This window comes from Taudactylus pleione, unplaced genomic scaffold (genome assembly GCF_031769625.1).
Source record: "Taudactylus pleione unplaced genomic scaffold, aTauple2 ptg000391l, whole genome shotgun sequence".
NCBI classification, from domain to species: domain Eukaryota; kingdom Metazoa; phylum Chordata; class Amphibia; order Anura; family Myobatrachidae; genus Taudactylus; species Taudactylus pleione.
This window is the reverse complement of record NW_028284792.1, coordinates 13672639-13686744: the sequence shown is the minus strand read 5'-3', so window position 1 is coordinate 13686744 and position 14106 is coordinate 13672639. Positions and strand designations below refer to the sequence as shown.

Genomic DNA, 14106 nt, shown 5'->3' with positions numbered 1-14106 from the left:
GCTCTGAATGAGGGCCATTGGCAGTAGCCAAAGTGCACCTTAGTGATTAACCTAGATTATAGTTGTCTTTTCCCCAGTATTTGTAGTCTATGTATGTGTTATGTTGCAGACTTCGAATACAGAAAGTTTCATTGCTTTCCATATCTACTGCAGCAGACAAAGGATTTCCAAGCACACCACTAAAATAGCTTACAGAAAAGTGTAAATATGTCTTATAGACTCCATGTAGAATCCTTGTCGTGGAAAGTGCATGCTGTAATTCATATCTGGGAAAAGTATGAAAACTGATGTCTAAGAGCATCCCTAAAGGTGCTCATCCACTAGAAGATTAAATTGAGCGATTGAACAATAATAATATCGTTCAATTGTTTGCAAATCGTTTGCAAAAATGTCTAAAACACCAGCGATGTGCGCTCCTGCTGGTCGTTTAGACATGTATCATCGGGCAAACATGCTGGACACCCTGACGATAACGTCAGGTTCAGCATGTTAGGAGATGATTGATGTGCCTACACTGAACGACTGATCGTTCAGTGTAAGCACATCACGGACTGACAAACGACTGCACGATTACCATGTCGTAATCGTGCAGTCTTTTGCCTGTCTTCTAGTGGATGGGCAGCTTTAGACTGAGTGACGATAAGTTCTGAAGTTCACATGGTGCCATCAGACTGTTACATGCAGGGACCGTTAATCTCTCAATATCCATGTGTCTAGGCAGCAAACCAATGCTTTTAGGTGCTGATGCTAAATAAACCTTATGCAAACATTTCTTATCCCTGGCATCAGCAGTGTGATGGAGAAAAACTTTCCTTGTGTTTAGGTGCACTCACTGTGTGTTGAAGATAGATAATGCTTATAGTGTATGGTTGTGGCTAGAAGCATCAGATTGTGCAGCATTATATCAGCTTTACAGGGAAAATGTATTTGCAAACACAGCATATAAAATTAGTAGTACAACGGGAAAAGGATGAAATATTGATTTGAAATGAAGTAAATAATATTCAAAGCAGATTTGAGCTGTAGTTTTGTACAACTAATGTGTGTTCTGTTTGGTTTTTGGGGTTTCACATGCTTGTTTTTTAATTGCATGTTTCTTTTTTTTACTGTTCACAACTTCAGTTTTCCTTTACTGCTTGCAGAACGCATAGTATAAATGTTACCCATTATGTTGATATTAGTTTGATGTGTTTTCTTCTTTGATCAAAACTAATACTGTAAGTGTGATAAACGTAATTGTGAGTGTGACTTATTGCCACAAAGCTTACTATGTCACGTCTTTTGTGTTCCTTAAATGGCGTACTATTTTTCCAGGAACAAGTTTGTGGAATTTGACATGAAGCCGGTCTGTAAGAAATGCTATGAGAAGTTCCCCCTGGAGTTAAAGAAAAGGCTCAAGAAGCTCTCGGAAACTTTAGCAAGAAAATAAGCATTTGCTGTCTGTGCAGAAAAGAAGATGGTGGCGAGCAGCATACGATGTGCTAATCTACAGAGAATACATCCTACTTGACTTTGTTTTATTCACTGAGGCTGTTACCTGCACTAACCTTCACGAACCTATTTATCTGCATGAAACTGCATTATACTGCCATGCACAGGCTATTTATTCTCTCACCTCGCCTTCTGATAAGCATACTGCTTTGTTACTTTTTTGGTACTTGCCTTACTTTATCCCACTGCTAACCTTTTCACAGCAGATATAACAAACAAATATTCCATTCTTTATTTGCATATCTCTGTGCTCTTCATGGAGATGACTGGGAACAGTATAATATGTTAGTGTGGAGAACAAAAATAACAAATACAAGTTCTGTTCACTTTCAAGAGGGCTAGCGTTAACTAAATTCACTAGAAACCATGTCATTTTCTCTGGCATATGCTCATTGCAGTTGCATGTACAGAGTAAGCCAAAAGAATATCCATAGATTTCATTGTATAGTATACAGCAGTGCACACAGGTTCAGTCAGTCCTTTCAGAACCTATAGTTTCCTTACTGCACACTAGACCTTTCATAGCAGGATACATCACAAATGGTCAGTTGGAGGGAGAGTATATGCTATAATGCAGAAAATGGTTCGCTCACTCTTGTATCCTGAGTCATGGACAGCAACTCAGGAGTGTTAAAATTGGTCCAAATAGATACCATAGAACTGCCAAGCATGCAGTTTGTTTTGTCCTAGGAAGCATGGAATCTGACTGTAGTCTGGACTTAAATCGCACAACCAATGCAGAACTAGTGCCTTTACCCACGTGAGATAGAAAGCAAATCAATCTCTACTCACCCAAAGTAATATCTTAAAAGGGAATAATGAATTGTCATTATGCATAACAACATTGAGGATTACTTGAATTTTACTCTTGTGCTATGTGATCTTTTTCATATGGTGCATTTGTCAATCTCATTCATAGCTTAATGTTTGTTTTGTGTCTTAAATGTTCATTTAAGCCTAACATTAGACTTGTATTCACTTATGTATTTAAACGTATATGGGAATTTAAGCTTTTTATGATATATACTATGCAGTAAACACAGTGCTGTTCATTCCCAAAGCATTGTGCTTTTACCTTGAACATATGAAGTATTTTATTGCAAATTATCAACATACTTATGGTTATATGTAGTCATGAATTTATATGTAATGTCTAATCTATATTATGTATGACTATTCACTTTTTACAAAGTTTTGCCACTTTTCTGCAAAATGTTAAAACATTCATAAAGGAAAAAAAAAGTCCTTAAATATTGACAGAATGGCAGCCAAGTCTCTCGCCAGTTATTGGCCGGTAGGCTGTAATGAGGCTTGGTATTTAATAACATTTTGCCTAAACTTGCCTTATCATATTAAAGAAATCTATACAGAAGTGTCTCACACACTGATCTTTTTATCGCCTTGCTCTTTAAAACAAACTTTTTCAAAAAGAACTCAGGTTCTAGTACAGCAACCATATTGTCTGTATATTTTTTACAAATCGGTTAATAAAAACTATACACAAAGTAATCACGCGTGGTGTTTATTATGTATGTATGAGGTACTAAGTGTTATCTGATTGTCCTGTTCCCAGGAACACATAAGTTCAAACTAGTTTGTAACAGATCTTTGTCAAAGTTAAATATAAATGGCACATTCATATGTATTTCTTTATATTAGATTGAAACCAAGCGTTTTATTTCAGAAGAGCAGAGTTCTTCTACCAATTCAACTCATGGTTTCAGGATTTATTTATATGAGAACAGGAAAGAAGTTTCTGACCAGGTCAAGTGGATTAATTCTGGGTATAAGGAATCCACAAAATGTGGTCTATTGTACTTACCTGAGGACAGATTTTAGAGAAACACTGCTATTTCTGTTTTTTTAATGTCATTGTATTGCTCTGGTGCCTTTATAGCTCACCCACGCTACAGTTTCTGTTTAAATAGGTCCCTTAAACATAAAAATATACTTTGTAATATGAAAGACATTGTGTAACACTAATAGCTGTTTATGCTCTATATGTAAATTCCATATCATGGCATAGACTAATGCAATACAATGTACTAACATATTGCCTTCTGTTTAAATACTGAGCGGTTTAATGCATTGTTTGTCAGTAATTAGCAGGATGTGTTGATGCCTTGCCTCTGATCAGTGTCTATTTGCGAATGTTTAAGTAATAGATCTTTTAAGTAGTGCAGCTTGCCTATGTGACGGTCCTTTTACCCCTTTAGTTTTTAGTGGGAAGGATAAGTTGGTCTCTTCAACATATATGTTAAAACTGCTTAGGACAAGTCCTGCTCATCCTGAGCACTGCAGGAGTTGAAATGGGGGGAAACTTACCTAAAGGTAGTCAAGCCCAACCCCATTCCCAGCAGCCAAGTCACCTATTTCAAGTTATGTGGCCCCTTATTGGTTGTTGTGTGGGTATCACTAGACAATATCACCCTGCACTGCAGAAGAGCTTGTAGAGCCAGGGCTGTGGTGGACACTAAACATGCCATATTTTTACCATCCTGTAATCTACGCATTCGGGGGGCACCCTTGTTTGATAGAGGGGAGTTCCCTTTTTTGTCTGGAGATCACAAGATAGTAATACCCTTTACCAGAGGTTCCCAAACACTGTTCTCAAGGCACCCTAACAGTCCAGGTTTTAAGGCTATCCATGCTTAACCACAGGTACTTATTAGTACCTCAATCAATTTTATTTAACCACCTTTGCTCAACCATGGATACCTATAAAACCTGAACTGTTGGGGTGCCTTGAGCACTGCTTTTGGGAACCTTTGCCCTATACAACAGAAAGTGTTAAGTCTAGAAATGGAGAAGTTCAAATACCTAGATCTCCTCCATCCTGACTTCAAGAAACTCAGGGAACTGATTCAGAGGTGGAGGCTGCTGCATCCCCTCTTGTCTATTCCTGGAGTTACGGGTGCGATAATATTGCAATGCTAGTATCAGCTTGCGGCTGGTGTAATATCCTGCGTCTGAATGTGCAAGCACTGAGACCACCACTTTCAGGGTCTCTGCATGCTATAATACCGCTGGGGACTCTTTAGATGCCAACATCATGCGCACCACGGCCACTTGCACCAGCCCTATGGCACGTGCAGTTTCTCTTCTAAGTATGGCCTCCCTGGCTGCGGCACTGCGTCTGAGAGCGCATCTACTTTCACTGACACATGCACAACACACCCATAAGACACTTTTGCGTTTACTTGTAGTCACCACCATGCAACGCCCATCACTTTGCTGCCCCATTTCTGATACCAACTGTCCCGATTGCACCAGCATCTTATGTGCGTATACTCTTGTAGCACATGTACCTTAGTTGTTTTCTGACTCTGTCACGCATGTGCTGTTACAAATAATTGCTCAAATACGTGACCATCGGCATTGCATGCGCCTCTGAATCGGGCCCTTACTGCGGTAGGTTATCTGCATTATGAAATAGTTTGGCTACTATATTATTCCTACACATTTTGAGCCTTATTCAGAATTGCAAGCAGTTTCTTTTCTGTTTTCAACAGCATATTTTTATTATGAAAACTTAAGTTTAGAATACTGCTTTTGGCTGTTTTAGAAATGTGAATGAATGCTGAAGCAAGAGCTACAAAGTATTTCTTGGTGGTGGTTCGAAAACAAAATAAAAGTATAACTTAATAATTTTTCTTACAATTTCTATTTTAAAAAAAAAACAACTTTTGGACATTTTGGGTAAACTTTCAGTGTTAGGAGACATAAATAAACTAATGTTATCTACTGAAAACATGTGGTACTGCATAAAATTACTAATATTGATGATGGAACGTGAGCGACCCAAAAAGTGCCAAAATAGGCTCAGCACAAGTGTGACAAAAATGTCAATGGCGAAGGTGTAAACACAGTTAGCAATTTATCTGAACTAAATCTATTTCATAGGTATTAAGTAGAGTCATTGCCAATGTGAAATCTGTAATGCTCTAATGCATTTCTCACAAAACACAGTTACTTAGTAAAAAGCCATGGAGCAGGATTTTAATACAAAAAAGATTGTTCATATTAGCAGAGTTACAAGACATTGGATTCCACTTTGCTCATGAAAATAGTTATCAGCTTATAACCTAGTGCAGTGGTCTCCAACCAGTAGCTCGCGGCCTTAATTTTGGTAGCTCACCTAGCTGCAGTACTGCTGAGTCAACTAGGAGGAAGTGACCTCTGACGCGTGCTTTCTCCATGGTGTCGACGCCATGGGTGGAGCTACAGAGAAGCACGTCATGTCGCTGCCTCTAAAACAATCACCTGACTTGCTTCCCCGTAGTTCCATTCACGGCGTCTACGGAACGGCGAAGCGAGTGACTTCCGCCCAGCCCTGCTGGAAAATCACACAGCAGCACTATCTATACAGTATCTTTTGCTCCTCTGCTGCACGTACCTCCTTGGAGCCCATAATTAACAGTGAAAAGTGCCTGTGCTTAAATTAAACTACAACAATATCACTGTAATAATTAAATGCATTGTTATTTTCTTTCTAACATATTCTTTATTTATTATTTTGATTAAATGACCTTCAATTGTTCAGTTATTAACCAGATTTTTTTTTTTCTACAATTTTAGTAGCTCTTCAGAAGGTTTCATTTTACTAAAGTAGCTCACACCTCAATTAAGGTTGGCAACCACTGACCTAGCGTCACATCTAACATTAAAAAAATTAACTTTGAATGCAATGGACCACACACAGTGCTGTGTGGAGGGTTCAAGAGGAATTGGGATAGCCTCTATTGCTGCGCTAAGTAACTAAGTGGTTCCTATGCTTTACAAGGGATGTGGTTGAGATCCCAGCTATTGGGACGCCGGGCTCTCAGAATGCCTGCACCGAATCTTGACACCAGTCAGAATCTTGGTGCTGGCATCCCAACTGCCTGCATCCCGGGAGGGGGGAGGTGAGGTTTAGGCCGAGATGGGTGGGGGGATGGGGTTGGGGAGAAGTTAGGTTTAAGCCACGGGTGGAGTTGGGTTTTAGGTGTCTAGTTGGGTTCCTTAACGGCCGAAGTCTGTATCCTAACCCTGTCGGGATGCCAGCGACTGGATGACCACCGGAATCCTAAGCGCTGGCATTATGTACCCAACCTGTTTTAGGAGATTTAAACATATTCACTGCAAAGTAAGCAAACCCGTTTTCACTGGTTCCTGGTTGCTAGCGTCTGATGATGTCTATGCGTTCCAGACTTCAGGCTGTAATTGCCTGCAAAGGATTTGCAACAAAGTATTAAAAAGTGAAAGTTAGATTTAGGATTGTTTAGTTTGTCCCATTACTTTTGGCCCCTTAAAAAGTGGGAGGCATATATAGAAACCGTTGTAATTCCTACACTGTTCACCTGATTTGGATGTAATTACCCTCAAATTAAATCTGAAAGTCTGCAGTTAAAGCACATCTTGTTTGTTTCATTTCAAAGCCATTGTGGTGGTGAATAGAGGCCAAAATATGAAAATTCTGTCAATGTCCCAATATTTATGCACCTGACTGTATATTAATCTACCACATGTTATAACACAAACTTGCTACAGACTTACACTTACTATCCATATAACTAACTACAGTACAAATGTAACCATCACCATGTAAGCCATATTATATTTATTTAACCATATAAGCCAAATCCATATATTTAACCAAAGCTTAAGTCCTTAATCCATTTGTATGTTGCTATATGGCTTGATACTTAGGGGTAAATTTACTAAGAAGAGAGTTTTTAGAAGTGGAGATGTTGCCCATAGCAACCAATCAGATTCTGCTTAACATTTAACTAACACCTTCTAGAAGATAATAGCTAGAATCTGTTTAGTTGCTATGGGCAACATCTCCACTTCTAAAAACTCTCATCTTAGTAAATTTACCCCTTAGACTTTCCCAGGCGTTTTGTAGCTGCATCTTTGTGGTCTTGTGAGAGGAAGACCTCTCTCTTCTGTGTCTCTCTGCAAGTGTGTGTGTGTTTGCCTGTGTCTTTGCAAGAGTGTGTCTTGAGTATCTGCTATTTTCCCAACACCTGGTAGGTGTGTTCAAAAGGGAATATCCTATTGGTCAATTGAAACTCTTTGCTCAGTTGAAACTAGTGGGCTATTGTTCTGAAGATGGGCATCTACTATACAATTTTCTGTCAGATATCTGGCTGGTTGAAATGAAAACCTGGTATTGTATGGGAGCAAATGACAGTCGTCCATTTACTAACATACACTGGAAAATAGCCAAAAATGGTTGTTCAGACAAATTGGTTAAAACACACAAATGTAACCAATTTGAACAATTTTTTTTGTCCTTTTGTCAGTGTTTAAAACCATATGGTTGACTGTCATTAACTCCCATACATTACCAGGCTTTCATTCCAACCAGCCAGATTGGACAGATATCTGCAGTGTTCGCAAATACGCACTATAGTGCATATTTTACCCACTAATGAGGACCGGGGACTCACTTTTTCAGAATGGGTGAGTCCCCAAGAACGCGCTCTGCTGCCGGCCACTCCCCAGCTCCTGGTAACATGATTGATGTCTAACCCTGGCCCGGCTGCAGGGGAAAACATCAGAAAGGAGGTGGAGCTAGCCGTTACGCGTCGCTTGATGCTGCAGCTCACTCAGCGTGCCTCTGAGTGGACTGCCCCAGCATGAAGAAGACTACGGGCTGCCTCCCTGGCGTGGCGAAAACTGCGCCCCCTCCCCCGGTGTGCAGAAGACTGCGGGACGCTTCCCCTCGGCGTGCAGAAGACAGCGGGACGCCTCCCCTCCCCCAGCATGATGAAGACTTGGGCTGCCTCTTCTCCCCCCGGCGTGATGAAGACTCGGGTCCTCTCCTCCCTCTGCATTTAAAAGACTGTGGTCCGCCCCCCCCTCCTCTGGTGTAAAGAAGACAGCGGCCCAGCCCCCGCCTTCAGATGACACCTGGCACCCTAAAGCAGGTAGCACTGCGCGTGGGCTTAGTGTTGTGCGGTGGGGGGAAGGAAGGGTAACAGATGTACCGCTGTCGGCTAGAAGTTAATGCAGACGTGAGGCCCCGCCCCTCCCCCCTGCCTGCATTCTGAGGACATTCATTCAGTGACCGTTTCAGTCAATAGCCAGCCGGGCGCCTGCTGTGAATGGCAGTAGCACTCCCCGGCGTTCTGCCTCTAATCCCTGCCTCCCCTCCATCCAGTGACAAGCAGCCCGTCTCTGCTTACTCCTCATCCCCAGCTCCTCTCCACCTCATCCTGTCTGCAGCTCCTCTGCCCCTCTAATACCCAGTGCACCCAGCCCCTTCTCTTGTCCCTGCCTACCCCCTGCACCTCCTGTCTGCAGCTCCTCTCCCCCTCTAATAACCAGTGGCACCCAGCCCCTTCTCCTGCACCTGCCTATCCCTCCACCTCCTCCTGGCTGTAGCTTCTCTCTCCCTCTAATACCCGGTGGCACCCAGCCCCTTCTCTTGTCCCTGCCTACCCCCCTGCAGCTCCTCTCACCTCTAATACTCGGTGGCACCCAGCCACCGGGTATTAGACGTCATCAGTTACTAGCCATGTTGGCATAGAGCGGGAATAGAAACTGAAAGGTATATTTCCCCTTCTGTATTTGTACCTGGAAGTGACTTGGGTGAGGGCGGAAGTGCGGTTACCTGCCCACACAGTTCACTAAAAAAGAAACTTGTCCCCTCGCTACGCTCACATGAAAATTATATTCCCCCTCTATGCCCACTTGGATGGTAGGGAATGACGTTGGACAGGAGCTGATGACATCATGGTACAGAAACTGAAGGGGATCTAGCTGTAACCGAATAGAAGCCTGTGGCAAGTGAAGAGAGTCCATGAGGGTACAAATCTCTACTATCGGTGGGACAACATATCAGCGCTGTGAGGGCCTGGAACTGCACTTCTGCCCTCACTCCACATCACGTCCAGGTCCTTAGGATGAAGGGGAAATAAAAGTAACCCTTACTCCTGTCCCTGCCTACCCCTCCACCTCCAATACCCGGTGGCACCCAGACCCTTCTCACTTCCCTGCCTACTCTTCCTGTCCCCAGTTCCCCTCACCTATAATCGGACTCCACCGAATCTTCCTGTCCCCGTCTCTCCACCTCCTACTCCTGTCCCCGTCTCTCCACCTCCTACTCCTGTCCCCGTCTCTCCACCTCCTACTCCTGTCCCCGTCTCTCCACCTCCTACTCCTGTCCCCGGCTCCCCATCTCCTACTCCTGTCCCCGGCTCCCCACCTCCTACTCCTGTCACCGGCTCCCCAACTCTAAGGGTATTTGAGAAAGTGTGGTGGCATGTGGGGAGTCTGAGGGGCATATGGGGAGGTCTAAAGCATAAATTATGATGAGACCCAGAAATGGTGAGGTAGGACCCCATTTTTTTAAAGCGCTGGGACCCACATGTTTTGCCGCTCAGCGTGATAACTGATCTGACAGAAAATTGTATAGTGGATGGCCAGCTTAAGCCTTCAGCTGCATACACACACAACTATGTTAGTAACCAACGATTTTAGAGAACGATTTTCGTCCAGATTTTCCCTTGAAAAAGTGAACGAAAATCGTTCACTAAAAATCGTTGGTTACTAAAATAACGAACACTTTTCAAAAACTATGAACGATTTTTTAATCATGCATACAGTGAATGGCTATCGTTCATCGTTTAGCGTTCATTCTGCACAACATGAACTATTTTCTGAACAAAAATAGTTTGTTGGACAGTCAGAATGGACGATAAACTACAAACGTGAACGCGCATGAAGGATCATCGTTCAGCTTAAAAAGATGAACGATTTTACAAACGATTTAACGATAATGATGTCGTTATAGTTAAATCGTTAAAAAAAATTGTTGTGTGTACTCACCTTAACTGTGTTGAGGCTAGCTATAGGTATTCAAATGCTAATTAGATTGTAGTATGAGCTAGCTACATCTATGGATATGTTAAACCATCTGGCAGAATCAGCTCTGGTATAAGCAATTCATTTATATACAGTATATTGGTTTTAATACAGTATAGTGATATTAATATATACACTCTAACACTGGTATATGTGCATAAATAAGATATTCTATAGGACTGTGCCTGAAATAGGACATTTACAGTGACTTTTGGCCTCTCAGGAAAATTATTTTTTTTCTAGAAGGGGCTTACCAAATATGTGTATTTTACAACAAAGCAAGAATATCTGAATAGGCACCTAATATATTGTGGTATATACAATATTAATTGCAGGCAGATTGGTTCACATGACTGAAAGATTGTCCAATTTTGTACCTATTACTATCTGAATTTAGACACACAAACAATGTAATCACACACACATCAAAATACAAATATATATATTAAAAAGATATCCTAGGGGGTCTGTATTTAAACATAAACTGATAACATTAATTTATTGCATATGCTTGTACTTGTATTTGCTGTCTATAAGGCTTATACATATAGATTTCATGTATTATTGCCTTTCCATGTGTCCTTTCACAATTTACAGTACAAAGTATTTCTGTTGTATAAGCAATGCATACATACTGTTATCCATGTGCTAGTTGAATATCTGCTTTGTCCACAGTATTACTTGCAGTAAGTCACTTACGCACAGTCCTTTTCCATGTCTGTCTTTCCAGTTATATTGCTCTCTTCTCTCCCCTTATTCTCTCTGACATCCAGTAAGGGGGTGGTGTTTTTACATATTTATCTTGCTGTTCCTTTTACCTTCAGTAGCCTGCCAGTATAGAACATTGCTACAGGTGCTCCCTGGCCACCAGAAACAAGCCCAGCTGTAACTGCAAACTGCATACCACCATGATTTACCAATTGTAGGGGAGTTGTTTCTGCCACCACCAGGTACCTTCACTGGTTGTGTGTAGCTGCTCTTTGCTGCTTACCTTGGCTGGACATTTCTGATTTCTTAAGGTGCATACACACACGATTTTTTTAATGATTATCGATAACTATATCGTTTATAAAAATCGTTCACTTTCTGAGTTAAAATGATGAACGATTATCGTTCATGTGCATTCACATTTGTAGTTTGTAGTTCAGTCACACTGACCAACTGAATGATTTTCATTAAGGGAATATGCAAAAATCATTTGTAGTTCAAAAAAATCGTTCATTACACTTTAAAAAAATCTGACAGAAAATCGTTGTGTGTGTATGCAGCTTTACTTTGACTCAGGAATTTAGGGTAGCAGGCACAGCTGAGTAGTATCTCATAGCTGTAGGTTACAGAATTTAATGAACTAGGTATCCTGGTGCAATAGCACAGAAAAGTAGTATTTATTGATTAGCACCTCAAAACCTAGTGTCCCGAAACAGTGCTAACAAAACACACACAAAATGTGCTCAAGATGGTTTTTCCTTGACCCCTTGTAGCTACACACAGGTTCCAAAATATTCTGGCTGTACTCCTGGACCTTAAAATTCACTCGTCTTTTAAAAAGCCAACCTTTGCTCAGCTGTTTTTTAGCCAAAGAAGCTCTTTAATGATTTATTGCAGGAAAATGTGCTGTTTTAGAAAAACTTTTTGTAAATTTTGACATTTTGGAGTCTCTTACATATTTTCCATAAAGAACCTTTGGTTCTGTGCAGCTGCTTTGCTGATAAAAAGCTTTTTCCATATGGGCAAAATAACTACTTTTCCTTATACTCAATTGTCAAATCCCCTACTCCTAATACAGACACAGCCCGACATCTGTCATGACATACGTTACCGGATAAAAGGTTTCAAGTTCAAAAATGCCATAATCTCCAATCATTGAGGATGGACCACTGTGACATTGGTACACATAGAGATATAAGCTGTAAATGCGGTGTTAGATGCTTTACATAGTATTAACCACCCAATAATTTGTTTCCTGTAAGTGCCACAGGTAAGGACAGTACATGCTTGGCAGTTAGGAATAATCGTAAGTTACCTACTCAGGATGTATCATTAACACTTCTGGTGGAAAAGAAGAGGAACAAAAGGAGGGGGAGTTTGGAAAGGAGATAGACCCTCAGGTGAAAGAATATGAGGTTCAATAAGTAAAAAGATAACAGGACCCAGGAAGAGGAAATTGATACTAAGGTGCTGCAGAGTTTTGAGTTGCCTGATAACCATTGATCATCCTTGTCTTGTGACAAGGATGACACAGGTTTAGTGGTTCTTATAGCAGGGCCGCAACTAGGGGGGGGGGGGGCTGGAGGTGCACGTGCATCGGGTGCGTCGCTGTACCCGGTGCCAGTGACCTCCAGCCCGGCGCTGCAGAGAGGCTCCAAGCCGGATGACCACTGGCAATATTTATTACCAGCGGGCGCCCAGCTCCTTCTCTGCAGCGACGCGGTGTAGCCGGAGACTTGAGTTCTCTCCCAAACTCCAGCTTCCGGCTCTCCCCACGGGCACTATGGGAGAGACGTCATGACGTTTCCCCCATAGTTCCGAGGAGCAGCCGGCGGACCAGACGCGACGCTGGATGCAGGAGCAGGGTTTAAGGTAAGTATTTTTTTTTTAATAAGCTGCACTACAGGGGCATTGTTATGGGGCAGGGGCATTACTATGGGGGCATGGGCAATAATGGGCATTACTAATGGGGCATGAGCACTACAGGGGCATTACTATTGGGGCATGGGCACTACAGAGGCATTACCACAGGGGCATTACTGTGGGGGCATGAGCAGTACAGGGGCATTACTGTAAGGGCACTACAGGGATATTACTATGGGGGCATGGAGAACTACAGGGGCATTACTATCTGAGCATGGGCACTACAGGGGCATTACAACAAGGGCATTAATATGGGAGCATGGGCACTACAGGGGCATTACTATGGGGTATTAACATATGGGCATTACTATGGGGGCATTACCATATGGGCAATACTACAGGGGCATTACTATGGGGGCATGATCATATGGGCACTACTACAGGGGCATTACCTCAGGGGGCATTACTATAGGGGCACTGCTGCAGAGGGAATTACCAGGGGGGGGGGGTGCCAAATTATACCCCTTTTCCACCTAAATTCCGGGTCTGACCCGGACTTGGAACAAATTTCCTATCCAGATCAGACCCGGAATTTTGCTGGCGCCGACTCGGGATATTCCCGAGTCAGCGCCGCTGACACCGCAGTCGGGTCTGCATAGACCCGGCTTTTGTGGAGTGAAAGTGGTCGCTTGGAGATGACGTCATCTCCAAGCGCCACTGAAGCCGGACCAATCGGCCGGCTAGCAGCGCACTCCAGGTCATCGTGACCCGGAGTGCGCTGTTCTCACAGCAGGGTTTCACGGGCTACGCCCGTGTTAAACCCTGCTAGTTACCTGGGTTGGATTGCCGGGTCACTCGACCCGGCGATCCAACTCTCTCCCCTTTTACACCAGGGAGCTGCCCGGGTTAACCCTTCAAAAACCCGGGTTTTAGCTCCGGTGTAAAAGGGGTATTACTGTCTTGCCCCTGGTGACAAAAATCCTAATTTCAGCCCTGCTTATAGAATCACTTTACGTGAACTTGCAGTGTTTGACGCTGAAACACAAACACAGTGCAGCCTTAGAAACGTGACCTTAATGTTCCATGCCAAAAATCCACATTCTACAACATACAGATGTGTCCTCCCTCATCTAGCTTCAATACACCACGCAGCACGATATGCCTGGCATGTGTGAGGCGTCTGGTTCCGTG

General features: G+C 42.6%; 1 protein-coding gene across 5 annotated transcripts in view; it reads left to right on the top strand.

The window, feature by feature from the left end:
- Positions 1-3000, top strand: part of LIMS1 (LIM zinc finger domain containing 1) — a 110452-nt gene extending 107452 nt beyond the window's left edge. For 3 of the 5 annotated variants that reach the window (XM_088445977.1, XM_088445975.1, XM_088445973.1), the window contains exon 11: positions 1315-1402. Coding sequence is in view for 2 of the 5 variants with exons in the window: in XM_088445976.1 (XP_088302102.1) it covers positions 1315-1429 (115 nt within the window). In the remaining 3 variants the exon portion in view is untranslated. Of the gene's footprint in view, positions 1-1314 lie in introns of all 5 variants that reach the window. The other 2 variants (XM_088445976.1, XM_088445974.1) reach the window with 1 other exon arrangement.
- Positions 3001-14106: the final 11106 nt, after the last annotated feature.